This window comes from Drosophila rhopaloa, unplaced genomic scaffold (assembly GCF_018152115.1).
Source record: "Drosophila rhopaloa isolate 14029-0021.01 unplaced genomic scaffold, ASM1815211v1 contig_2, whole genome shotgun sequence".
NCBI lineage: Eukaryota > Metazoa > Arthropoda > Insecta > Diptera > Drosophilidae > Drosophila > Drosophila rhopaloa.
In genome coordinates this window covers 25570374-25595305 of record NW_025335083.1, presented here as the reverse complement: position 1 = coordinate 25595305, position 24932 = coordinate 25570374, and the positions used below count along the sequence as shown (strand labels likewise).

The following is a 24932-nucleotide window of genomic DNA, read 5'->3' as shown; positions in this document are numbered from 1 at the left end:
TCTATTGATACCAGTGATACATAAACAAAGCGCCAGTGAACCGGAGTCAACTGAAGTACCCCCAGTAATTTTTTATTGTTGCTGTGTATGGGTCGCCGGTGGCTATTGAATCTCGTTGGACTGGACTGGACCAAAGACGAAGTTGAAGACCGAGACTCCGAGAGCGCTGTTCCGAACAAGAAAATGAAAAACGAAACTGCAACAAGTGAAAAATGTGTTGCAGCTACAACAGGTAGAGTCGCGAGAGAATAATCGACCGATTCTCCGGAGAGTCGTGCTCCTCGGGTGGGTCTGCCTCTCTTTAGTGGGTCAAAACCCGCCTGACGGCTTTCCAGTCCTGAGCTCTCAGGCGAATCTCTGCTGGATCCAAAGTTAGAGCCACTCAGTTCCGTTGCGACCACTGAGCGAGTGGTTTAGGTCGATATCTTCGGCACGAGACTGATTAAAAGGCGCGCGTGCGTGAAAACGGTTGACAAAAAAGTGAAGGTGCGACCACGATTATTACAGGATAATTCTGTCAAAATAATACCCATAAGAAAAGCTAACGCGTAATTGAGGATATACCACCCCCAAAGGCTAATTCGCTAAATCTCGAGCAGCTGGATCCCCAACTCGCTCCCAAGTTTACCTCTGTTTTTGTGTGTGTGTGTCGCCGTTGCAAATTTTTATAAGTGAAAAATTCCAACAACGTTGCTGCAAGCAGCAGCAACAACAGCAACCAGCTACAAGCCATATATACAAGAGCGAAAAATGAGGCAAAACACGTTTTGCTGAAGGAAAAAAAATATACATGCTGAGTACATGTGTGTGTGTGCCCCCGTGCGTGTAACTGTGTGTGTGCTGTCGTGTCCATGTGTATGTGTGTGTGTGAGCCCACCAACACCAAAATGCATGTAAAAATGTGAAGAAAAATGGTAGGTACTCATAAACATTCATACTCATACAGGATAGATATTTGCGGGTTTCCTTTCTGAACGTTTTTTTTCCCCCCAAATATCACCTTGTAATCCCATCGAGAATCAGAGAATATTGCCAATCTCAGCCAGGTTATTTGCATAAAATCAATAAGCCAGCGCGGAACGCAAATCACTTTTTCCCTGCCCACGCGCCTTTTAAGAAAGGCTGTTTTAAGCTAATGCATTCATAACCAAATCCGAATAGGAATAGGAGTCTGGTATGCAAAAAGCCAGGCGCAGTATACATCTCATAGACGCGATCAACACAAACTATTCGAATTTTATTCTGAATTTATTTTTGTTCAATTTTAAAAATATCTTCATATAAAGCTGATATGCTTTACATTTTTGTACCTCTTTAAACCAAATTATTCAAGATCTTTTAAACAAAAAATAAAAAATAATAAAAAATTAGTTTAGATTAGTTATTATAGTAAGTTTTAGTCTTATAACTTTAATTTTTGATGCTTAACGAAATACGTTTATAGACAACTTTTTATATAGAAAACATTTTTAGTTAACACAAATACACATATGCACAAAGCTGGGTACAAAGCGTACAAGATTAATTGTGGAATTATTATAAGCCAGCAACGGTAACGTAGGCAGTTGTGGTTGTAAAGGTTGGCCTCTGAAGTTGATGTTGTTGTCGGATGCTGGGGCTCAACGAAAAGCAAAGCCGAGATCTCTGGTTGAGTTGAGCATGAAACGCCTCGCTGCCACGTAATGGCTGAAAATTGTCGTTTTTTTTCGGTTTGTTTTGTTATTGTCAGAAATATCGACGAACGGGAGAAAGAAGAAAGAAAATATTCCTGGACAGTCTTGTAAGTCCCCTCTCTTTCAAGACCTTATAGCTGGTATCCCGCTCGCGAGCAAAATTTAAATGAATATGGAAATATGAAAAACACGTTTCCAACATGGCTCGACTGGAGCTGAAACTTTGTAGTGAGATGTAAAGTGAAAAGCTCAAATAAAATAAAAATTCATAATAATAAGGAAAGAAATCGGGATCGGTATCGGGTGTGCTTGGGGCATCATCACGAAATTTTTGCCGACTCGTTCGGTTGTGGTTTCTGTTCTTTTTCGGTGGTTCTAGCTATGATATCTCTGGTCCGCAGAGCCTGCCCTTTGTTGTGGGTTTGGACTTGGATTTGAATTTGCATTGCAAATGTCGCTCGCCGCATAAACTAGCCGGGTCATGCACAGCTGAGGTATTTTATGAGCTCTTAAAAATAGCCCGCACGGCCACAGTATCGATATTAATGGCGTGGAAACCAGATATGCCATAAGCCAATCGGTGCGTATGGGAAAGTGTAAAGCAGACGGATAAACTAATATGCATACATCAATCAAACAAATGGGTTTTGCTTTTCTTTCCTTTCTTTGAGACAATATTTAAATTTTTCTGCCATTCGTGAACCGTGCATAGTGAACTCCAAATGAGCTTTGAAGGTTTCGGGGCGGACAGCTCATGCATCACCAATGAAAGTAATATTTGTATGGGGAAAAAAACTGATATCCGTTTATTCAAAAATCTAAAGTATTAAAATTTTGACACTTTTATTAACGGAGGGGCCAGGCTTTTAAAATTCTTAGAAAATCTGGAACGAGGATTACTAATGCAATCGGTATTCGATAGAAACAGAGAACCGACATCCCGGACACGGACAAATACCTTCCTATAGATTTAGGCTCATGTATTTGTGTGTTGGAAAACAATAAAGAAGACAAAACACCAATACATAAAAAATAAATTTGATAGAGACCAAAAACGAAATGAGAAGATTGCAAAGGAACAGCTCCGGCAACAAAAACAACACCGACAGCTAACAATACCATTAGAGCAGGTAGATTTTTAAGATTAATGAACGGGTTGGGCTTCAGAAACTTCAGACAGCAAAAACGAAATTTACGACGTATTTTAACTACGTATCTGAAAAGACAAAGAGATCTGATTCGATTCGATTCGGACCCCAGTCCAAATTCTGACAGATTCTGCGGGTTCACTGCCATGAGTTTTGTCTAGTTAGTCACTCTAGTGATTTTTAATCCCATTCAGGAGTATTCGCATGTTAGATTAAGATTTAACAAGCTTTTCGAATAATCCGTATCGATTATTCCACTACAGAATATTAGCAATTCTTCGAGGGATGCAAAATTAATTATAGTAATTTATATATGAACTGAGCTTATTTATTATTTAAAATTTTAAAAAATGTTTATAGGAGGGGTAGCCTTAAGTAGTGTTACTTTTATCCATGAACAGGGTATTTCTGGGCCTATCATATAGAAATTTGGGTGTTAATACGAATACGAATCAGTTAGCTTGTTTTAGAGCGCCGCAACATTGTATAAAGGGATGGAGGTGGAGGCAGGGGGCTTATTGCCTTTGTATTGATATTCTTAGAGTCTCAGGTTAACAAGAGATTGCCCACAAAGCATTAATTTGGTCCAAAGCTGACACGCATGCTATTAATGGAAATTTTCCCTTCTTTCGGTCGTTGTCTCCATCGCCGTTTCTGTCTCAGTATGTGTTTCGGAATTTCGTTTGATTAATAGACGCCGCCTAAATCTTGATTAGATTTTCCTAAAAGCCTAGGACCAGCAGCTCCAGTTGGTCTCTCTGTATTTCAATCAATTTGAGCGCTGGACTGGAGCTTCTTTCGTGTCCATTCGCCCGTATTTCTCAGATTGAAAATGGGCGTGGGTTGAAGGGGACTTATTATGAGATTGGTAGGGTTAAAGTATAGAGGTGTATAGGAAAACTGAATGATAACTAAGAAGGAATTTTTGTATTCAAATATCTGAGTTATGCTCAAGTTCGTGTTCTAAGTCTTTTGATTTTGGTAAGCTCCTTGGTAGCTTAAAGTTGGATTTAGAAACTCAGAGAAAATATCTTGAACCCATTGTTTTTCTATTAAAAAGGTACAACCTGCTGTTAATAATTGGAAAAGAGAAATTAATACATGGCAGCATTAAAAAATTAGTTTGGTTGCATTTCACTTGTTGTATCTCTTAATTAAATGTTATAATGATTGCTGTTACCAAAAATAGTAACTATGTGTTGAAAAAGGTAATTTTAATAACTGAAATAACAATCTCAATCTTTTGGTTTTTTCATTTATTAATTAAATTAACCTTCCCCCATTTTAATATTTTTTTAAGATTAAAATTTTTTTTTGTAAAATCGAATTAAGTAAAAATAATTTATTTTTGGTCAAATTGTTTAATCAACAAATCAAATTCAAAATCATTCATATATTGAGTTTCAGGCAGAAATCCCCATTATTGCGATAGTCGATTTTACGCTTTAGCGCCTCATGTTGCACTGAATTGAGCTTTACTAATTTTATGCTCGACGAAGTATGAAATAGCTGATATGCTTGGTGAGCGCGGGGCATAAAAGTGTTTGTTAATTGAAAGCGTTTTCCCAACAAGTGGCACGAGCACGTCAATATCTAATTAGCACTAGGCATTGTTTACCATATGACTAATTTTTCCTTTCTTTTTGCTTTCAGGCGACAGGCGACAAATCAAGAAACCATTCAAGTAACGCAAAATGACGAGTTCTAAGATGCATTCAGAGAGTGAGAAACAAGACAAAAGTGCAACAAATGAAGAAAGTGCAAAATAAATTAAGAATAAACATTAGACACAGCCTCCCATCCGCTCCAAAGATGGAGAGGCTCCTGCTCCTGTTTTTCCTGCTGCTGGCCAAGGAATCCTTGTGCCAAACAGGTGACACAAAACTGGAGCTACTGGCACCGCGCGGCCGGAGTTATGCCACAACCTATGAACAATATGCCGCCTTTCCGAGAAGGAGGAGTTCCTCGCCGTCGGGTGAAATGCAGTCCCGTGCCGTGGACACCAGTGCCGATTTCGAGGTGCTCGAGGGTCAGCCGAGAGGAACCTCCGTTGGTTTCATACCCACAAAGCCAAAGTTTTCGTACCGATTCAACGAACCTCCTCGAGAGTTCACACTCGATCCGGTAACGGGCGAGGTGAAGACCAATGTGGTGCTCGATCGGGAAGGAATGCGCGACCACTACGATTTGGTGGTGCTCTCTTCGCAGCCCACTTACCCTATTGAAGTGAGGATCAAGGTGCTGGATGTTAATGACAATTCTCCGGAGTTTCCCGAACCCAGTATTGCCATATCCTTCTCCGAAAGTGCTACTTCGGGGACTCGATTACTCCTGGATGCCGCCACTGATGCTGATTTTGGGGAAAACGGAGTGTCGGATCAGTACGAGATCGTGGCTGGAAATGTGGACAATAAATTCCGTCTGGCCACCACGGCCAATCCCAGTGGAGATAATTCCTATCTACACCTGGAAACCACAGGTAATCTGGATCGCGAGTCACGTGGCAGCTACCAACTGAATATCTCAGCGAGGGATGGAGGATCTCCACCGCGTTTTGGGTTCCTCCAAGTTAATGTCACTATTCTGGATGTCAATGACAATCCCCCGATCTTCGATCACAGCGATTATAATGTATCACTGAATGAAACGGCACTACCGGGAACTCCAGTCGTGACTGTCATGGCATCGGACAATGATTTGGGGGACAACAGCAAGATCACCTACTATCTGGCCGAAACGGAGCACCAATTCACGGTGAATCCGGAGACGGGAGTCATTTCCACCACGGAGCGAGTGAACTGTCCCCCGCAGACGAATGTCAAGAGCTCCTCCAACCAGAAAAGCTGCGTCTTCACTGTGTTTGCCCGAGATCATGGGTCACCCAGGCAGGATGGTCGTACTTATGTGACAGTGAATCTGCTGGACACCAACGATCACGATCCCATCATCAGTTTCCGGTACTTTCCAGATGGCGGAAAAGTGGCCACTGTGGATGAGAATGCGGTGAATGGAACCGTGGTAGCAGCCGTAGCCGTTAAGGATTCCGATTCCGGTTTAAATGGCAAAACAGCGGTGCGGATTGTTTCTGGCAACGAGTTGAGGCACTTTCGCCTCGAGGAGGCTGCCGATCTGCACATAGTAAGGGTAAATGGAGTCCTGGATCGCGAGGAGATTGGCAAATACAACTTGACGGTGGTGGCAATGGATCAGGGATCCCCTGCAAGGACTACAACAGCCCACCTTATCATTGATGTGAACGATGTGAATGATCATGAGCCTGTATTTGAGAAATCTGAATATTCGGCGGTGCTGAGTGAATTGGCACCCACTGGAAGTTTTGTGGCCTCGATTACGGCCACAGATGAGGACACCGGCGTAAATGCCCAGGTTCACTACGATATTCTTTCAGGCAACGAGCTAAAGTGGTTCTCCATGGATCCGCTGACGGGATTGATTGTGTCCTCGGGACCGCTAGATAGAGAGGTTCGTGACACCATAGAACTGAGTATCTCTGCGCGGGATGGAGGTCCAAATCCCAAATTTGCCTATACCCAGCTGAAAGTCATTATTCTAGACGAGAACGATGAAGCACCGCAGTTTAGCCAAATGGAGCAGAATGTTACCCTGGGCGAGGATGCGCCACCGCAAACGCTGGTGGCTTTGGTGTCGGCCACTGACCATGATCAGGGCACCAATGGTTCGGTGACCTTTGCCCTGGCGCCCAGCGTGGAACGCCTGTACCCGCGACAGTTTGCCCTCGATGCGTTAACGGGCCAATTAACAACGCGCCTGCCGCTCGATCGTGAGAAAATGTCGCGCTACGAGATCCCCGTGATTGCCCGCGATCAGGGAGCACCCACGCCCCAATCGGCCACGGCCACCGTTTGGCTAAATGTGGCCGATGTGAACGATAACAATCCCGAGTTTTATCCCAGACACTACATCTACACGCTCGCCGATGATGATAGCAAAGCCAGGGAGAAGGAGAAGGCGAACGAGCAGACCCTGCTCCAAGTCACGGCCTCAGATCAAGACGATGGCGATAATGCCTTAATTGAGTACCGACTGGAGTCAGGTGGCGAGGGCCTGTTCCAGCTGGACGCGCGATCTGGTGCCATCAGCCTGCGTGGCGATGTTGCCACATCGATGCACCTGAAGCCCCACTACAGACTGCAAATCTCGGCACGTGATGCTGGGCAACGGAGGAGCCAAACGGACGCAGTGGTGGAGATTGTGCTCAAGTCCAAGTCGGAGGTGCTCGAGTGTGGTCAGGGGCAGGGTGGTTATGAGTTCCAGATGCTCGAGGATCACGAGCAGCAGAAGCCAAAGCAATCGAATCGCGAGGTGGGGATCGTGCAGGTAAAGTCCCCGCATGGCAAGCAAAATATGCCCATCGAGTATGATATCATCCAGGGAGACAGGGATCAGAATTTCCAAATTGATTCCAGAAGTGGTCGCATCACCACCGCCCGCACTTTGGATCGCGAGGAGCAGGCCCACTATCGCTTGACAATCTTGGCCAGTTCCACGGCCAGTTCCTCGGTCGTTTTACATGGCCAGTGCAGTGTGAATATTGCCATAATCGATCTGAATGATAACGCCCCCGTTTTCTCCCTGGATCGCGATTCAGATCCCACGATCTGGCTGCCGGAGAATGCGGCCGTGGGCCAGGAGATCTACTTATCTAGAGTGCGGGATCGGGATGCGGGTGTAAACAGTAGAATTAGCTACAGTCTCACCAACAATCCCGATCAGCAGTTCCGCATTGGACCAGTCACTGGAGTACTCTACCTGCAAAGGCCATTAAGAGCGGAGCCGGGATCGGTGATTCACGTGGAACTAATGGCCACGGACGCGGGAAGTCCTCCGCTCTCCAGTAAGTTCGGTCTTTCGCTGTTCATAGCCGATGTCAACGATCACACGCCGGTGTTCGACCACACCTCCTACGAAACTTCTCTGCCGGAGACCACGAAAGTAAATACTCGATTTTTTGCACTGGCCGCTACGGATATTGATTTGGGTGAGAACGGTCGAATCTCGTACGAAATCATCGAAGGCAACAATGAGCGCATGTTCGGCGTATTTCCCGATGGTTTTCTGTTTGTAAGAGCTCCACTCGATCGCGAGGAGCGGGATTACTATGCCCTCACAGTTTCCTGCCGGGATGCCGGCCAGCCATCCAGATCCTCGGTGGTCCCCGTGGTGATCCATGTGATCGATGAAAACGACAATGCACCGCAGTTTACCAACAGCACATTTACGTTCAGTATTCCGGAGAATGCGCCTGCGGATACGTTTGTGGGTAAACTCACGGCTGTGGATCGGGATATCGGACGGAATGCGGAGCTTAGTTTTACGCTTTCCAGTCAGACGCAGGACTTCACGATAGATACGAGGAATGGTTTCATCAAGACTCTACGTCCTTTCGACCGCGAGGCTCTGGTTAAAGTGAGCAGGAACTCGGAGGCGGGAAGTGAAGAGGGAAACCTGAGGGGATCCTTGGCGGGAAATTACATGCTGCTGGAGGCCACAGTTTCGGACAATGGCAATCCCCGTCTGCAGGATAAAGTCAAAGTGAAGGTGATTGTCACAGATGTTAACGATAATGCGCCGGAATTCCTGCGAGCTCCTTACCATGTGACCATTTCTGAGGGCGCCTCTGAGGGAACGCATATCACCCACGTCTTCACCCAAGATGCCGATGAGGGCCTGAATGGAGATGTCTACTACACATTGGCCAAGGGTAATGAGGCGGGTCAATTTAGCCTGGACAGTGCCACAGGACAGCTTTCGCTGGCCCGCAGCTTAGATCGGGAATCCCAGGAGATTCATCACCTGATCGTTGTGGCCCGGGATGCTGCCCTTAAACACCCACTAAGCTCCAATGCCAGCATTACGATTGTGGTTCTGGACGAGAACGACAATGCCCCGGAGTTCACACAGTCGAGCAGTGAGGTTTCCGTTTTGGAGACAAGTCCAACAGGCACGGAACTGATGCGTTTCAGGGCCAGTGATGCGGATCAGGGAGTGAATAGCCAGGTGGTGTTCAGCATATCGGCTGGCAATCGCCGGGACACTTTCCATATTGACAGCACTACAGGCAGCCTCTATCTGCATAAGCTTTTGGACTACGAGGACATAACCAGCTACACTCTTAACATTACCGCCTCCGATTGCGGCACTCCCTCGCTGTCCACCACTGTTCTATACAACGTACTGGTTGTGGATGATAACGACAACCCACCGATTTTTCCTAGCACTGCGATTGTTCGACAGATCAAGGAGGGGATTCCCCTGAAGACACCCATTGTGACTGTCACTGCAGACGATCCAGATTCGGGACTCAACGGCAAGGTGAGCTACGCGATCAGCAAACAGGAACCCCAACTTTCGCAAGGACGACACTTTGGCATAAACACGGAGACGGGTGTGATTCATACACTAAGGGAGATAGATCGCGAATCCATCGACACTTTTCGCCTGACAGTGGTGGCCACGGATCGGGCTCAGCCGTCGGAACGACAGCTCTCCACGGAAAAGCTGGTCACCGTGATTGTGGAGGACATCAACGACAATGCCCCCGTGTTTGTGTCCATGAATGCTGCGATTCTACCGGCGAAACCAACTGCCAAAGGAAGCAGCACGGCTGTGATGCAAGTGCATGCCAAGGATGCAGACTCATCGAGCAACGGCCTGGTGACCTACGAGATAGTCAGTGGCCAACAGGAGCTGTTCCGGCTTCAGAGGAACACGGGAATAATAACCTTTACCCCGGGACCCCAATTCAAGCAGGAGGTGCACTACCAACTCACTTTAAAAGCCACCGATGAAGCGGTGCAGAGCGAGCGTCGCAGCAGCGAAGTGTACATCACGATCATCACGCCGGGTTCCGCCGGAAGTGAGTCATCCGTGCCGCAGTTCGAACGGCGGGATATGCTTTCCGGTTCGGTGTATGAGAACGAGCCCATTGGCACGAGCATTCTCACAGTGACTGCTCATCTGGCGGGCGCCGAAATAGAGTACTTTGTGACCAATGTCACGGCAGCAGGATCACATGGGCAGGTTGATCGCCTGTTTGACATCGATGCCAAGCTGGGAATCCTGTCCACAGCCGCTGAATTGGACAGAGAGGCTGGACCCGACGACTACGAGGTGGAGGTCTACGCCATTGCTCTTGGGGGACCACCGCGCACATCACGCACCAAGGTGAGTTGCTAGACAAAATGATTATATATTATACAAATTATATTATACTATTATATTATAAAATAATATATTTTTTCGATGAGTAAATAACATTAAAAGGTTTTACATATTCACAAGCCGTAATAGCACAGTTGAAATGAGCTTCTAGCTTCAAAATTTTGTTGTTTTTACTTTTGCTGTAAATAAATATAAATATATACTCTTTTACTTTGAAGATTCGTTTCTTTCTTAAAAATGTTTTTTCTTTTTTTATTTTTTAAAATACTAAAATTTTTTCAATAATTTTATAACTTTAATTTTTCTACCTTCTGAACAATTTTAAAGCGTTACAATTTTTTGACATTCTTAACTTAAGTAAAACTTCGTTTTTCGTATCAATGCTAATGTTCCAATGTATCAGACACACTTTGATCATAACGTTCGGAATTCAAGAAAGGCTTTTATCAGATTGCGATTACTTACACCAAGGGGACTTCGAACTTACTTTAAGACCGACCTTTCTTTTACTTTGTAGCAAAAGGTACGGCCTGCGAATGGCAATATGGGAATATAGGGATATGGTTGCTTTTCGCTGGTTGTTGTTGTTGCCGTGTCGGCCATTTCTGGGGCAGTTTCAAGGGCTTATCAGTGCAAGTCGAGACCGCACTAATGCGCTTTTAATGTCTTGTGCTGATATGAAATGTTGATTACACGCCAACCACTCCAGAGTTCCAGTGCTGCAGTCCCTCAGTCATCCTTTTCTGCACATGCACATGCGGTTATGCCTTCAGATGCAAATTAACAGGCCGATGAAGATCGAGCGGACTCTCGTCCCTAAGCCCAGCTATCTGTTGAATGAATTTTGATTGGGGGAAGGGTCAGGGGCAGGGGCGGTGGGCAACCAGACAGACCTGTGTATCGAGAAAATATTTTACATCCCAGCGCTGCATAAATGGGCCGCAGGGATAGAATTATAATAAGTTGCTTCATTGGCAGATGCCTTTAATTATGCCCAGTACCCTACTCACCCGAGTCGAGCTCTCCCGATCGCCTGTGTTCCGCCCCTCTTCGGTTGCAGGGTATTTCGCAGGCCGCTGCAGACCTCCTTGTACTGGTTTCCAAGCGGGAAAAGAAGAGAGAACAAAGGCCAAAGGAACCCGGCTCAAGTACACCAAAACAAATTAGGACCAATTTCAAATGGAGCTCCACAAATATTGTGTTGGTAATACAGCATTTTTCGTTTCTTCTTAATGTGAAATATTCAATTCGGCTTAATTATAAAAAATAAAAAATTGAGTTATGGCTATACTTCCCACTTAAAACATTAGGTTTATAAAATATATTAAAATTCCTAGGAGCAGTCTAAGACAAATAATATGGTAAAGATTTTTAAGATCTAAAAGATCATAATGAAACACCATTTTTTTCTTTCTGTGTAGACTCTTTTCGATTCTTCCCTTTGCAGTCTTTTCTTTGGGGCCAGATTCTTCTTCTTAGCAGGCAGCCATCGAAGTTCCTAAAGCCTTTTTGCCTTTTCTCGCCGATCCGCGTGTTCATGGCCAACACGTCGTATGCGTAGGTATTCCAACAATGCACGCATGCAAATGTGTGTAGTTCCAGTTCCAGTTTCGTGCAAGAAGCTGAAAAAAATGCAAAGAAAAAACACAGCCTTGGGTTAGTACAAGCAACTATGGTTTAGTGGATGTTTCGATCGCTGGTTCTCGCGTGCGAAGAGGGTTTCAATCAAATCGTGGTTGCATTGATTTAAAACGATTGTCATGTTTTCAATTTTTTTCGCGTTAATTTTAAATATTTGCGATGTTGGGATCGAAAAAGAGACTTCATCCGGTGGCGATTTTTGGGGACACTAGTTAGTTAATAGACTTTGGTTATCCAATGTATTTCATTCAGTATGGTTAAATATTAATGGTATGGTCTGAATGGACTTTTTTTCCTGCTAATAAGCAGTTAGCATAAACTTTAATGATCGCAGAACCCAATTAAGCTGCGCTTTCTAGTCTGCGATTCTCGACCTGCTTGGGAAATAATCGCAATTAAAAGTGGGCAAACAAGCGAGCGAATGTCATTTGGCCTTCCATCAAAATGTCCCCTGATCCGATTTCTTGGTTTGGAATTTCACGCAAATTTATGGCCATCCCAACGCTAGTTTCTGCCCCGTTCCGTTGCAAGTCGTCGTGTTTCCATGGGCTCTCTTTCGTGGCCATTACGCGGATTGACAAATGGTTACATTTTCTGCAGCTGCACCCGCTTTCCACTGCCTCAAATTAGTTCAATTAGCCGCACACATTTCACCCGGCCGCGGGCATCCAAATGGTGTTTTGCTCCTCAGACTGCCCACTAATGCATTCGTGAGTGGAAGTGGATCCCTACCAGCACCTCAGCTCATCCTCGTTTCTGCCGTCTGATGTTACAAATTTGCATACATTTTATTACAAATGCCGTATTTACTCGCCCAGCACCGACTTAACACCATCATTCCAGCACATGACGCTATATTTCACGACTCTGGATCCGACTCTGGAGTATTTATTGCCTTCATGGCTCTTTGTCCTGCATGTGCGACTTGGCTAAGAGACTTACGAGTTGGCTTTTCTAGACCGCCGGCTAGTCTTACCCGTGCTTTCGATTGATTCCTAAAATTTTCCCGACTTTTACACAGTTAATTGCTTTAGAAAGGCCATGTGTGCCCAAAATCACCTTTCTTATTTCGTACTTTTTATTTTCATGTTTATGTCGCATTGGTTTTTTTGATAGTTAGACCTCAAAACTTTTAAATTAATTAGAACAAGAGCAAAATGGTGCTTTTTCGGTGACAATGGTAATGGTAAAATTTCAATGTTTAAGTAGCTGGTTTTGTTCGTGCTGACCTCGAAGAGAAATGGCCTAAACTATAATTCGCTCGGTCATAAACAGAAAGTTCAAGCTGTGGCAACTGGCTGCGCATATCCCATATACCATATACCATATACCATATCCCATATAGTCAGATCCGAGTGTAAGCGGGTCATTTCGGGGCCAGGTTAAGAGAGATGAAGAATGCGATTGACATTGCGACAGAAGTTCGGCGGGCACATAAGTGGATGCTCGTACACAGAGTATTCTGGGCATTTAGTGCCAAATATGGAACTAGTTTCCGCTCGATGCGATATCGCTGATGCCAGCTTGTATTCCCCCTTCTCCACCAGCCAAGTGGGTCAGTGTTATTGACGCAACGAATACGCTTTATATTCCCCTGCAGGTCAGAGTAACAGTTCTCGACAAGAACGATAGTCCCCCGCAGTTCCTCGACACCCCGTTCGTCTTTAATGTCAGCGAGGACCTGGAGATTGGACACACCATCGCCACACTGCGAGCCCACGATCCGGATACTCTCGGTTCGGTGACGTTCCTCCTGATGGATGGCCACGATGGCAAGTTCCTGCTGGAGCCGCCAACGGGGAAACTTCTTCTCAACGACACTCTCGATCGGGAGACGAAGAGCAAGTACGAGCTACGGATCCGCGTTTCCGATGGGGTGCAGTACACAGAGGCATATGCCACCATCCTGGTAAGAGTAAAGCAAGGAAATTTAAAGTTTAAATTCAAATTTTACAACTTATTCTCAGGTGAGCGATACCAACGACAATCCGCCCATGTTCGAGGACACCGTGTACTCCTTTGACATACCCGAAAATGCTCAGCGTGGCTACCAAGTGGGTCAGATTGTGGCCAGGGATGCTGATCTCGGCCAGAATGCCCAGCTGTCCTACGGAGTGGTATCGGATTGGGCGAACGACGTGTTTAGTCTGAATCCGCAAACAGGAATGCTGACCCTGACCGCTCGACTGGATTACGAAGAGGTGGGAACCAAATTCAATTGATTCTTAGTTGGGAAAATACTTGACATTTTTATTTAACCCTTCCAACAGGTTCAGCACTACATCTTAATAGTTCAGGCCCAGGATAATGGACAACCCAGTCTGTCCACAACCATTACGGTCTACTGCAACGTGCTCGATCTGAACGACAATGCTCCTATTTTCGACCCCATGAGCTATTCAAGTGAGGTGTTTGAGAATGTGCCCATCGGCAATGAGGTGGTCACTGTGTCAGCGAAGGACATTGATTCAGGTGAGCTAGCTAAAAATATTTCCTGTCATCTCCTGCAGATTCCTTACTATCATCTTCTGCAGGCAACAACGGACTCATTGAGTACAGCATTACCGCAGGGGACGCCGACTTGGAGTTCGGAATCGATAGCAATGGCACTATCCGCACTCGCCGCCATTTGGACAGGGAACACCGATCCACGTACACACTTACTGTGACCGCCCGCGATTGCGCCGATGAGTTCGCATCCTTCAGCGAACTGGAGGAGACGCAGTTGAAGCTCAAGTATCGATCGCCCAGACGATACCAGCAGAATCAGCAGCAGTTTCTGGCCCATCAACAGCAGCAGCGATTGTCGTCGACTGCAAAGGTAGGTGTTCCTAAAACTAACCAACTAACCCAGAAAGGAAACAATAAGTTTTTTACAAAAAAACATGGATTTGATTTTCTGAATTTTTGTCTTTATGGCTGAGTTACTATTTTAACTTTCTATTTATAAAGGAATTAAATAGTTAAGTAATGTGTTATGAACAACATACATTATTTTAAATATTATATAATTATATTCTTAAATATAAAAAAACAGTTACATTTTTATTGAAATTAACTTGAACTTGTTATTGATTTTGTGTAAGTGTATTATAGTCGGCTTACACGATTCTCGTTTTTTTATCTAGCTGTAGCACATTAATAGCAATTACCTAGGCGTTCAGATTTGACTGAAATGCTTAGATCGTGGAGCCCTAATAAATTAGGAGATTAGTTTTAGGCACAGCAAAACCCGTTCTCATTCTTTATCGCTCGCTTGGCAACTTACAACACACTCACCGTACTTTATCTAAGCTGTCATGAAACACAATTAGCCAAATACTAATCCGCACTTTCTTCCTAGGTATCGATAGTCATCAAAGATGTCAACGACGAAGTGCCCGTCTTCGTTTCCGCAAACGAAACGGCGATCATGGAGAATGTGGCTATCAACACGGTCGTTATCGCTGTCAAAGCTGTCGACAATGACGAGGGCAAAAACGGTTTAATCGATTATCTCATGAAGGAGGCCACAGTCGAGGACATGGGTCAATCCGTGCCGCTACCCTTCTCTCTGAACCAGAAAGATGGACAGTTGCACGTAGTGAATGCACTAGATCGCGAGTTGCGTTCAAGCTATCTCCTCAATATCACTGCCCGCGATCGCGGAGAACCACCTCAGTACACGGTGTCGCAGTTGCTCATCCGAATTCTGGATGAAAACGACAATAGTCCCGTTTTCGATCCGAAGCAATACTCGGCCTCGGTGGCGGAAAACGCCAGCATTGGTGCCATGGTCCTCCAAGTATCCGCCACTGATGTGGACGAAGGTGCTAATGGTCGCATCCGATATTCCATAGTAATGGGTGATCAGAACCATGACTTTAGCATTAGTGAGGACACGGGTGTGGTGCGGGTTGCCAAGAATTTGAACTATGAACGACTTTCGCGCTACTCCCTTACAGTTCGCGCCGAAGACTGCGCTTTGGATAATCCAGCCGGTGACACGGCGGAGTTGACCATCAATATCCTGGATATTAACGATAATAGGCCCACATTCTTGGATTCCCCTTACCTGGCGAGGGTCATGGAGAACACAGTGCCGCCGAATGGTGGCTATGTGCTCACGGTAAACGCCTACGATGCTGACACCCCCCCTCTGAATTCGCAAGTGCGCTATTTCCTAAAGGAAGGCGATAGTGATCTCTTCCGCATTAATGCCTCTTCTGGTGACATTGCATTGCTTAAACCACTGGATCGAGAGCAACAGAGCGAGTATACCCTGACATTGGTGGCAATGGACACGGGTTCCCCTCCACTTACGGGCACTGGAATCGTACGAGTGGAGGTGAAGGACATCAACGACAATGATCCTGTCTTCGAACTGCAATCCTATCACACCACTGTACGGGAGAATTTTCCACCTGGCACTCATGTCCTGCGACCCAAGGCCACTGATAAAGATGAAGGACTAAACTCCAAACTGCGCTTTAGCCTACTTGGCGAGTACATGAATCGGTTTTACATTGACTCGGCCACCGGGGAGATTACGACGGCCACTTCGCTGGATCGTGAGGAGACTTCCGTTTACTATTTAACACTCATGGCGCAGGACAGTTCCATTACGGAGCCACGAGCCTCGTCCGTAAACCTGACAATAAGTGTGTCCGATGTTAACGACAACGTTCCCAAATTTGACTCTGGCAGTTACAACGTCACCGTTCCGGATAGAATCAGTACGGGTGAGTTTGTTTTTGGAGCCCAGGCCTTGGACTTGGATGAAGGCAAGAACGCTGTGGTTCAGTACAGCATCAGTGGTAGAGACCAGCACTACTTCGATATAAACACCAAGACAGGAGTAGTGAGCACAAAGCTGGAGCTCAAGAGTAACAGCAAATCTCCTGGGGATTTGACTTACACAATTGTTATAACTGCAATAGATCAAGGTGAAACCCCTCTAAGTTCCAAGGCTGAACTGACTGTAATCCTTCGACCTCCGGAGCTCTTTCCAACCTTCGCCTACATGACCAATAGCCACTTTACCATGTCGGAGGATGTACAGCCAGGCAAAATGATAACCAAAGTCAGTGCTGCATCGCCTAAGAAAGGATTGGCGGGTAAAATGCGCTATGCCATAGCAGGCGGAAATATTGGAGACTCTTTGAGAGTGGATGCTCATAGCGGAGTGTTGAGCGTGGGACCAGATGGCTTGGACTATGAGTTGACACATCTCTACGAGATTTGGATTGAGGCAGCCGATGGCGATATCCCAAGCCTGCGTAGTGTTACTTTAATAACCCTGAACGTGACGGATGCCAATGATAACGCACCCATCTTGGAGAAACTCATTTATAACGTAGAAGTTTTGGAGGAGGAGTCACCGCCTCAGTTGATAGCCGTAATTAAAGCCAGCGATCGCGATTCCGGCGACAATGGTAAGGTCATCTGTCGCTTACAGAATGATTTCGATGGCACCTTTGAGATCATGGAATCGGGCGAGATTTACACCAGGATGCGACTGGATCGGGAGGAAATCGGTGACTACGCTTTCGTTGTGGAAGCCGTGGATCAGGGAGTGCCCCATTTAACTGGCACAGCCAGTGTGCTGCTGCATCTTTTGGATAAGAACGATAATCCGCCCAAGTTTACGCGTCTCTTCTCCTTGAATGTAACCGAGAATGCCGAGATCGGCAGCTTTGTGATCCGTGTGACCTCCTCCGATTTGGATCTGGGTGCCAATGCCAATGCCTCCTACTCGTTCAGCGAGAATCCTGGCGAGAAGTTCCGCATCGAGCCACAGAGTGGCAATATTACTGTGGCCGGTCATCTTGATCGCGAGCAGCAGGACGAGTACGTCCTGAAAGTGGTGGCTTCGGATGGAGCCTGGCGTGCAGAGACACCCATAACAATCACGATCCAAGACCAGAATGACAATGCCCCGGAATTCGAGCACAGCTTCTACAGCTTTAGCTTCCCGGAGCTGCAGCAATCGATTGCATTAGTGGGCCAGATCATAGCCACAGATCGCGATAAACAAGGTCCCAACTCGGTCATCTCCTACTCACTGCAACAGCCGTCACCCATGTTCAGCATTGATCCGGCCACCGGGGAGGTCTTTAGCAAAAAGGTAAATATTAATTAAGCTGTAATTTAGTATTCAGTATTAATCTATTTACCCAACAGGCGGTACGCTTCAAGCACTCTCAGTATGTTCGCTCCCCGGAGAACATGTATGCCCTCACCGTTTTGGCAACGGATAATGGAAAGCCGCCGCTATATTCCGAGTGCCTGGTGAATATCAACATCGTGGATGCTCACAATAATCCTCCGAAGTTCGAACAAGAGGAGTATCTGGCTCCATTGCCAGAGGATGCGGTGCGTGGCCAGCGAATTGTTCGTGTCCACGCAACTGACAAACAGGATGCGGGTGTTAATGAAATGGACTATTTCCTGGTGTCCTCCGATCTAAACTCAAACTTCATGATCGGTCGACATGACGGTTGGATCACTCTGGTAAGACCACTCCAAGTGCCCCCCATGACTCGATATGAATTGGTTGTGAGGGCAACGGATCGCGGGGTTCCTCCACAGTCTGATGAGACTCGCGTCATTATCGTGGTGACCGGAGACAATCTAGACACTCCGATGTTCTCGGTCAACAGCTACCAGGTTATTGTGCCCGAGAACGAGCCCGTTGGTTCCACCATCATAACAGTCGGCGCCACAGACGATGATGTGGGTCCAAATGGCATGCTGCGATATGCAATTTCTGGTGGCAACGAGCGACATGACTTCAGTGTTGATGAACGCACGGGCGGAATTGTGATACAGCAGCAACTGGATTATGATCTAATACAAGAATACCACTTGAACATTACGGTTCAGGATCTGGGCTACCAACCATTGTCCGCAGTTGCAACGCTTACCATTATCTTGACGGATGTGAACGATAATCCACCTGTGTTCGACCAGAAGGAATACCACGGTTATATACCCGAAAACAAACCGGTGGGCACTTTTGTGTTCCAGGCCCATGCCACGGATAAGGATTCGCCGAAAAATGCTATCATTCATTATTCATTTTTACCCAGCGGAACGGATCGTCACTTTTTTATGATGAACCAAAGTAATGGTAGCATTTCGTCGGCGGTTTCTTTTGATTACGAGGAACGCCGCGTCTACACACTCCAACTTAAGGCAAAGAACCCGGATTCCAGCATGGAGAGCTATGCAAATCTGTATGTGCATGTGCTGGGTGTAAATGAGTTTTACCCCCAGTTTCTTCAGCCAGTTTTCCACTTCGATGTCTCTGAAACATCAGCCGTGGGCACCAGAGTGGGTGCTGTTCAGGCCACGGACAAAGATAGCGGAGAAGATGGACGTGTTTACTACCTGTTGGTGGGTTCCAGTAACGACAAAGGATTCGGAATTGACACACACACTGGTTTGATTTATGTAGCCCGGCATTTGGATCGTGAAACCCAAAACCGAGTGGTGCTCACCGTGATGGCCAAAAACTACGGCAGTATTCGAGGCAATGACACTGATGACGCTCAGGTCATCATCTCGATTCAGGATGGCAATGATCCTCCGGAGTTCATTAAACACTACTACACCGCGACCATTTCCGAGGCTGCTCCAATAGGCACAAAGGTAAAGACTGTGAAAGCTATTGACAAGGATGTGAGGCCGCAGAACAATCAGTTTAGTTATTCCATCATCAACGGCAACCTCAAGCAGAGCTTTAAGATCGATGTGCAGACGGGTGAGATTAGTACGTCAAGTCATCTGGATCGCGAGGAAATTGCCACTTATAATTTGGTGATTGGAGCAATAGACACTGGGTTGCCCCCGCAAACGGGAAGTGCTACTGTTCACATAGAACTCGAAGATGTGAATGACAATGGTCCCACCCTCACACCAGAAGCCCTAAGCGGCTACATTTCCGAGAACGAACCAGCTGGATCTTCCATCATGACTTTAATGGCCACTGATCCGGATCTACCCCGAAACGGTGGACCCTTCACCTATCAGTTAATTGCTGGTAAACACAAATCCTGGCTGAATATTGACAAAAACACTGGTCTGGTTAAGTCTACCACCAGTTACGATAGGGAGGTCACACCCATCCTGGAGGCAATAATCGAGGTGGAGGACAGTGGAAAGCCAAAACAAAGGTCCCAACACCTGCTCACCATCACAGTTTTGGATCAGAACGATAATCCCTCAACAACGAGAAGTATGGACTTGACTGTCAGTCTATTTAATGGCGATCTACCATCGAATGTTAAGCTGGCTGATGTGCGTCCCAATGACATTGACATTGTGGGTGATTATCGTTGTCGCCTTCAGAAGAATCCCGCCCAGAGTCAGATGCAATTGGCCATTCCACGAGCTTGTGATCTTGTTACCACATCGCATACCACACCGATAGCTTCTGTCTTCAGCTACACGGGTAATGATGGAAAGCATGGGGATGTTAGCTCTAAAGTGAGTGTGGCCTTCCAGAGTTTCAACAATGAGACCCTGGCGAATTCAGTTTCCATAATGGTGCGCAACATGACGGCTAACCATTTCTTGGCCAATCACTATAGACCAATGCTGGAGATGATTAAGTCTAGAATGGGCAACGAGGATGAAATCCTTTTGTATAGTCTACTGGAGGGTGGGGGAGGGAACTCCACTAGTCTCCAAGTGCTAATGGCCGTAAAATCAGCAAAGAGTGGCTATCAACAACCCAGGCACTTGATTGAACGCTTGCGAGAAAAACGGTCGGCTTTTTCGGAACTTCTTCAGAAAGAGGTGATTGTGGGCTACGAACCCTGTAGTGAACCAGATGTGTGCGAAAATGGAGGAGTGTGCAGTGCCACAATTCGACTGCTGGATGCCCACAACTTTGTTATCCTGGATAGTCCCTCTTTGGTGGTAAGTGGACCTCGGATCGTACATGATTATAGTTGCCAGTGCACCAGGGGTTTCTCCGGGGATCAATGCAGCCGTAGACAGGATCCTTGCGTGCCAAATCCTTGCCATTTACAATTCCAATGCCGCCGCTTGGGTAGCGATTTCCAGTGCATGTGTCCGGCCAATCGAGATGGCAAACAATGCGAAAAGGAGCGCAGTGATGTGTGCTACAGCAAGCCATGTCGAAATGGAGGAAGTTGTCAACGGAGTTCGGATGGATCGTCTTATTTCTGCATTTGTCGATCTGGGTTCCGCGGCAATCAGTGCGAGAGTGTGGCTGACTCATGTCGTCCCAATCCCTGTCTACATGGTGGACTATGTGTAAGTCTTAAGCCGGGATACAAGTGCAACTGCACCCCGGGACGATATGGAAGGCATTGTGAACGCTTTAGCTACGGATTCCAACCTCTCTCGTATATGACTTTCCCTGCTCTGGATGTCACCACCAATGACATATCCATCGTTTTCGCTACCACGAAACCGAACTCCTTGCTGCTCTACAATTACGGAATGCAGAGTGGCGGAAGATCGGACTTCCTGGCCATCGAATTGGTGCACGGCAAGGCGTACTTCTCATCCGGAGGAGCTCGCACTGCCATCAGCACGGTGATTGCCGGACGGAATCTGGCCGACGGAGGATGGCACAAGGTCACGGCCACTCGAAATGGACGTGTAATGTCTCTCAGTGTGTCCAAGTGTGCGGATTCCGGAGAAATATGTACGGAGTGCACGCCCGGAGATTCCAGTTGCTATGCGGCCGAAGTGGGACCCGTTGGGTAAGTTCCCTATTTACATTTTTCATACCAGGGTATAATATTGTTGTGGCTTATCTTCAACAGAACTCTCAACTTCAATAAGCAGCCTTTGATGATCGGCGGCTTGTCATCGGCTGATCCCATTTTGGAGCGTCCTGGCCAAGTCCACAGTGATGATCTTGTTGGCTGTCTGCACAGTGTGCACATTGGAGGACGTGCTCTGAACCTGAGCTCACCGCTTCAGCAAAGGGGCATTTTGCCAGGATGCAATCGACAAGCGTGTCAGCCCGCTTTGGCCATTGAACGCTGTGGAGGATTTGCAGGACAATGCATTGATCGGTGGTCCAGTTCGCTGTGTCAGTGCGGCAGCTATTTGCAGTCGCCGGATTGCTCGGACTCCTTGGAACCCATTACCCTAAGTGGTGGCGCCTTCGTGGAGTTCAGGATCTCCGAAATATATCGCCGAATGCAGCTGCTGGATAACCTTTACAGTAGCAAAAGTGCCTGGTTGGATAACAGTCAGCTAAGGGAGCGTCGTCAAGTGGGAGCTGCCAACAACTTTAGTACCGCTTCCCAGATCTACGAAACCCCCAAAATGCTGAGTCTTCTATTCCGCACTTACAAGGATCAGGGACAGCTCCTTTATACGGCCACCAACCAAATGTTTACTTCGCTATCGCTCCAGGAAGGCCGCTTGGTTTACTACTCCAAGCAGCATCTCTCCATCAACATGACAGTGCAGGAATCTTCTCAGCTAAACGATGGCAAATGGCACAATGTCAGTTTGTACAGCGAAAGTCGGAGTTTGAGGCTACTGATCGATGGCCACAAAGTGGGCGATGAACTGGATATTGCCGGAGTGCATGACTTTTTGGATCCCTATTTGACCACTTTCAATGTGGGTGGAGAACACTTCGTTGGATGCCTGGCCAATGTCACAGTGAACAACGAACTGCAGCCGTTAAATGGATCAGGCAGCATCTTTTCCGAGGTTCGATATCATGGCAAGATTGAGTCCGGTTGCAGCGGAGACATGGGTCAAGATGCCGCCCAGGTGGCCGATCCCTTAAGCATTGGTTTCACCTTGGTTATCGTCTTCTTCGTCATCCTGGTGGTGGCCATACTGGGTTCCTATGTTATCTATCGGTTCCGAGGAAAGCAGGAGAAGATCGGCAGCTTGAGTTGTGGTGTGCCTGGTTTTAAGATCAAACATCCCGGCGGTCCAGTGCCACCGAGTCAAGTGGATCACGTCATGGTGCGTAATCTTCATCCCAGTGAAGCTCCTTCGCCGCCAGTTGGAGCTGGCGACCACATGCGTCCACCTGTTGGTAGTCATCACTTGGTGGGTCCTGAACTGCTGACCAAGAAGTTTAAGGAGCCCACGGCGGAGTTACCCCAACAGCAGCCGCAACAACGTCCCCAGCGTCCGGATATCATAGAGCGGGAGAGTCCACTGATTCGGGAGGATCACCACCTGGCCATTCCGCCCCTCCATCCACTTCCACTTGAGCACGCCGGCTCCGTTGATCTGGGTTCCGAGTACCCGGAGCACTACGACCTGGAGAATGCCAGCTCAATTGCTCCCTCCGACATTGATATTGTGTACCATTACAAGGGTTATAGGGAAGCGGGTGGTTTGCGGAAGTACAAGGCCACTGCTCCACCGGTTTCCGCCTATACGCACCACAAACACCAGAGTTCCGGTTCGCAGCAGCAGCAGCAACAGCACCGTCATGCTGCTCCATTTGTGACCCGCAATCAAGGTGGCCAACCACCGCCACCGCCCACCAGTGCATCCCGCACCCATCAGAGCACTCCGCTGGCCAGGCTTTCGCCCAGTTCCGAGTTGAGCTCCCAACAGCCGCGTATCCTCACCCTGCACGACATATCCGGCAAGCCGCTCCAAAGCGCCCTACTGGCCACCACCTCCAGTTCCGGTGGCGTTGGCAAGGATGCCCACAGCAACAGTGAACGCAGCTTGAACAGTCCGGTGATGTCGCAACTATCCGGACAAAGTTCCAGTGCCAGTAGGCAGAAGCCGGGAGTTCCGCAGCAGCAGAGTCAGCAGACATCCATGGGACTGACAGCCGAGGAGATTGAGAGGCTGAATGCTAGACCACGAACTTGCAGTTTGATCTCCACCCTGGATGCCGTCTCCTCCAGCAGTGAGGCACCTCGAGTGTCGAGTAGTGCCCTCCACATGTCCTTGGGCGGGGATGTGGATGCCCACAGTTCCACTTCTACAGACGAAAGCGGCAACGATAGCTTCACCTGCTCGGAGATCGAGTACGACAATAACAGTCTAAGTGGCGATGGAAAGTATTCGACCAGTAAGAGCCTTCTGGATGGACGCAGTCCCGTGTCGAGAGCCCTCAGTGGAGGAGATACGGGGAGAAATCCACCGACGAGTGTGGTCAAGACCCCGCCCATTCCGCCGCACGCCTACGACGGATTCGAGTCGTCATTTCGTGGATCGCTGAGTACTCTGGTAGCCAGCGATGATGACATAGCCAACCATCTGAGCGGAATCTATCGAAAGGCCAATGGCGCTGCATCCCCATCGGCCACCACGCTCGGTTGGGAGTACTTACTGAATTGGGGGCCCAGCTACGAAAACCTGATGGGCGTCTTTAAGGATATCGCCGAACTTCCGGATACAAACGGACCGCCGTCACAACAGCAACAGCAGCAGCAAACCCAAGTTGTGTCCACGCTGCGAATGCCATCATCGAATGGACCGGCGGCTCCTGAGGAGTACGTGTAATATATTAAATTTACTAATGTGATTCACAGAACTTCAAAATTCTGGGATAGCAACGGTCTGCAAGCCTGAAAATAGTTGAAAAACATGGGGTATTCTCGAAAATCGTGTATGTAAATTTTGTGTAAAGTTGCATCCTTTCATAGTAGATGTTAAGTAATGCCATTTTATTTCGCAATGTACAACGAAAACGTAACGAGGATAGATATTAAGTTAAAGAAAATGTAGAATCGTAAATTTGTAGAAAAATAAGACTTTAATCTTATATGAACGCCTTGTATCAAGGTCAACCATCCTAAGTGCACTTTCGTTAAGGGTTCGAAGGCGAAACTGTAACGACTGATACTTCCATACATTAACATTCTCATTAATTGTGGATCATTTCTATTGCTGATTAATTGGAATTCTGTACTTGTGTAAATGATTTCCCGAGTGCTATATTAAGATAGTTTCAGCAACACTATGTATTGATTTTTACCGCCATTTAAGTACATTTTAACATTGTTCTAATTTATTGACAATCTCGCCCAACATCCCCTAACTAACTGCCTTAGTTGTAGTTTTAGACAATTAATTTCAGAGATACTTCGCATTCCTTTAGATATAGCTAAAAACACCGTGTATATGTACGTAAGCTTGTATTTCTAATTCGTAGTAAAATGTTATTAAATACATATTAACCATCAATAGTCGTTGGACTTTTTTGTTTCTTTTCATTTGAAAATTATCAGTATTTTCTTTACTTTATTTGAGAGCTCTAAAATATGAATCCCAGACAACAGAATAAATTTGGTTTATTCTTGGGATC

The 24932-nt window shown here is 46.7% G+C and overlaps 1 protein-coding gene across 1 annotated transcript; it reads left to right on the top strand.

The window, feature by feature from the left end:
* The first annotated feature begins 400 nt into the window (after positions 1-400).
* LOC108050696 (cadherin-related tumor suppressor) lies at positions 401-24799 on the top strand. Its single transcript, XM_017132489.1, has 9 exons — positions 401-914; positions 4475-10027; positions 13266-13574; positions 13633-13866; positions 13936-14137; positions 14200-14486; positions 15009-17771; positions 17828-21384; positions 21448-24799. The coding sequence occupies exons 2-9, from the start codon at positions 4571-4573 to the stop codon at positions 24125-24127; spliced, it is 15489 nt and encodes a 5162-aa protein (XP_016987978.1). The 5' UTR covers positions 401-914; positions 4475-4570; the 3' UTR covers positions 24128-24799.
* The last annotated feature ends 133 nt before the right edge of the window (positions 24800-24932 follow it).

Excerpts from the sequence above, each read along its gene's own strand:
- LOC108050696 (XM_017132489.1), top strand. The coding sequence starts at position 4,571 with ATGAAGAAAGTGCAAAATAAATTAAGAATAAACATTAGACACAGCCTC. Across the intron at positions 14,138-14,199 it reads AGCGAAGGACATTGATTCAG|GCAACAACGGACTCATTGAG; the intron begins GTGAGCTAGCTA and ends CATCTTCTGCAG. Across the intron at positions 21,385-21,447 it reads GCCGAAGTGGGACCCGTTGG|AACTCTCAACTTCAATAAGC; the intron begins GTAAGTTCCCTA and ends TATCTTCAACAG.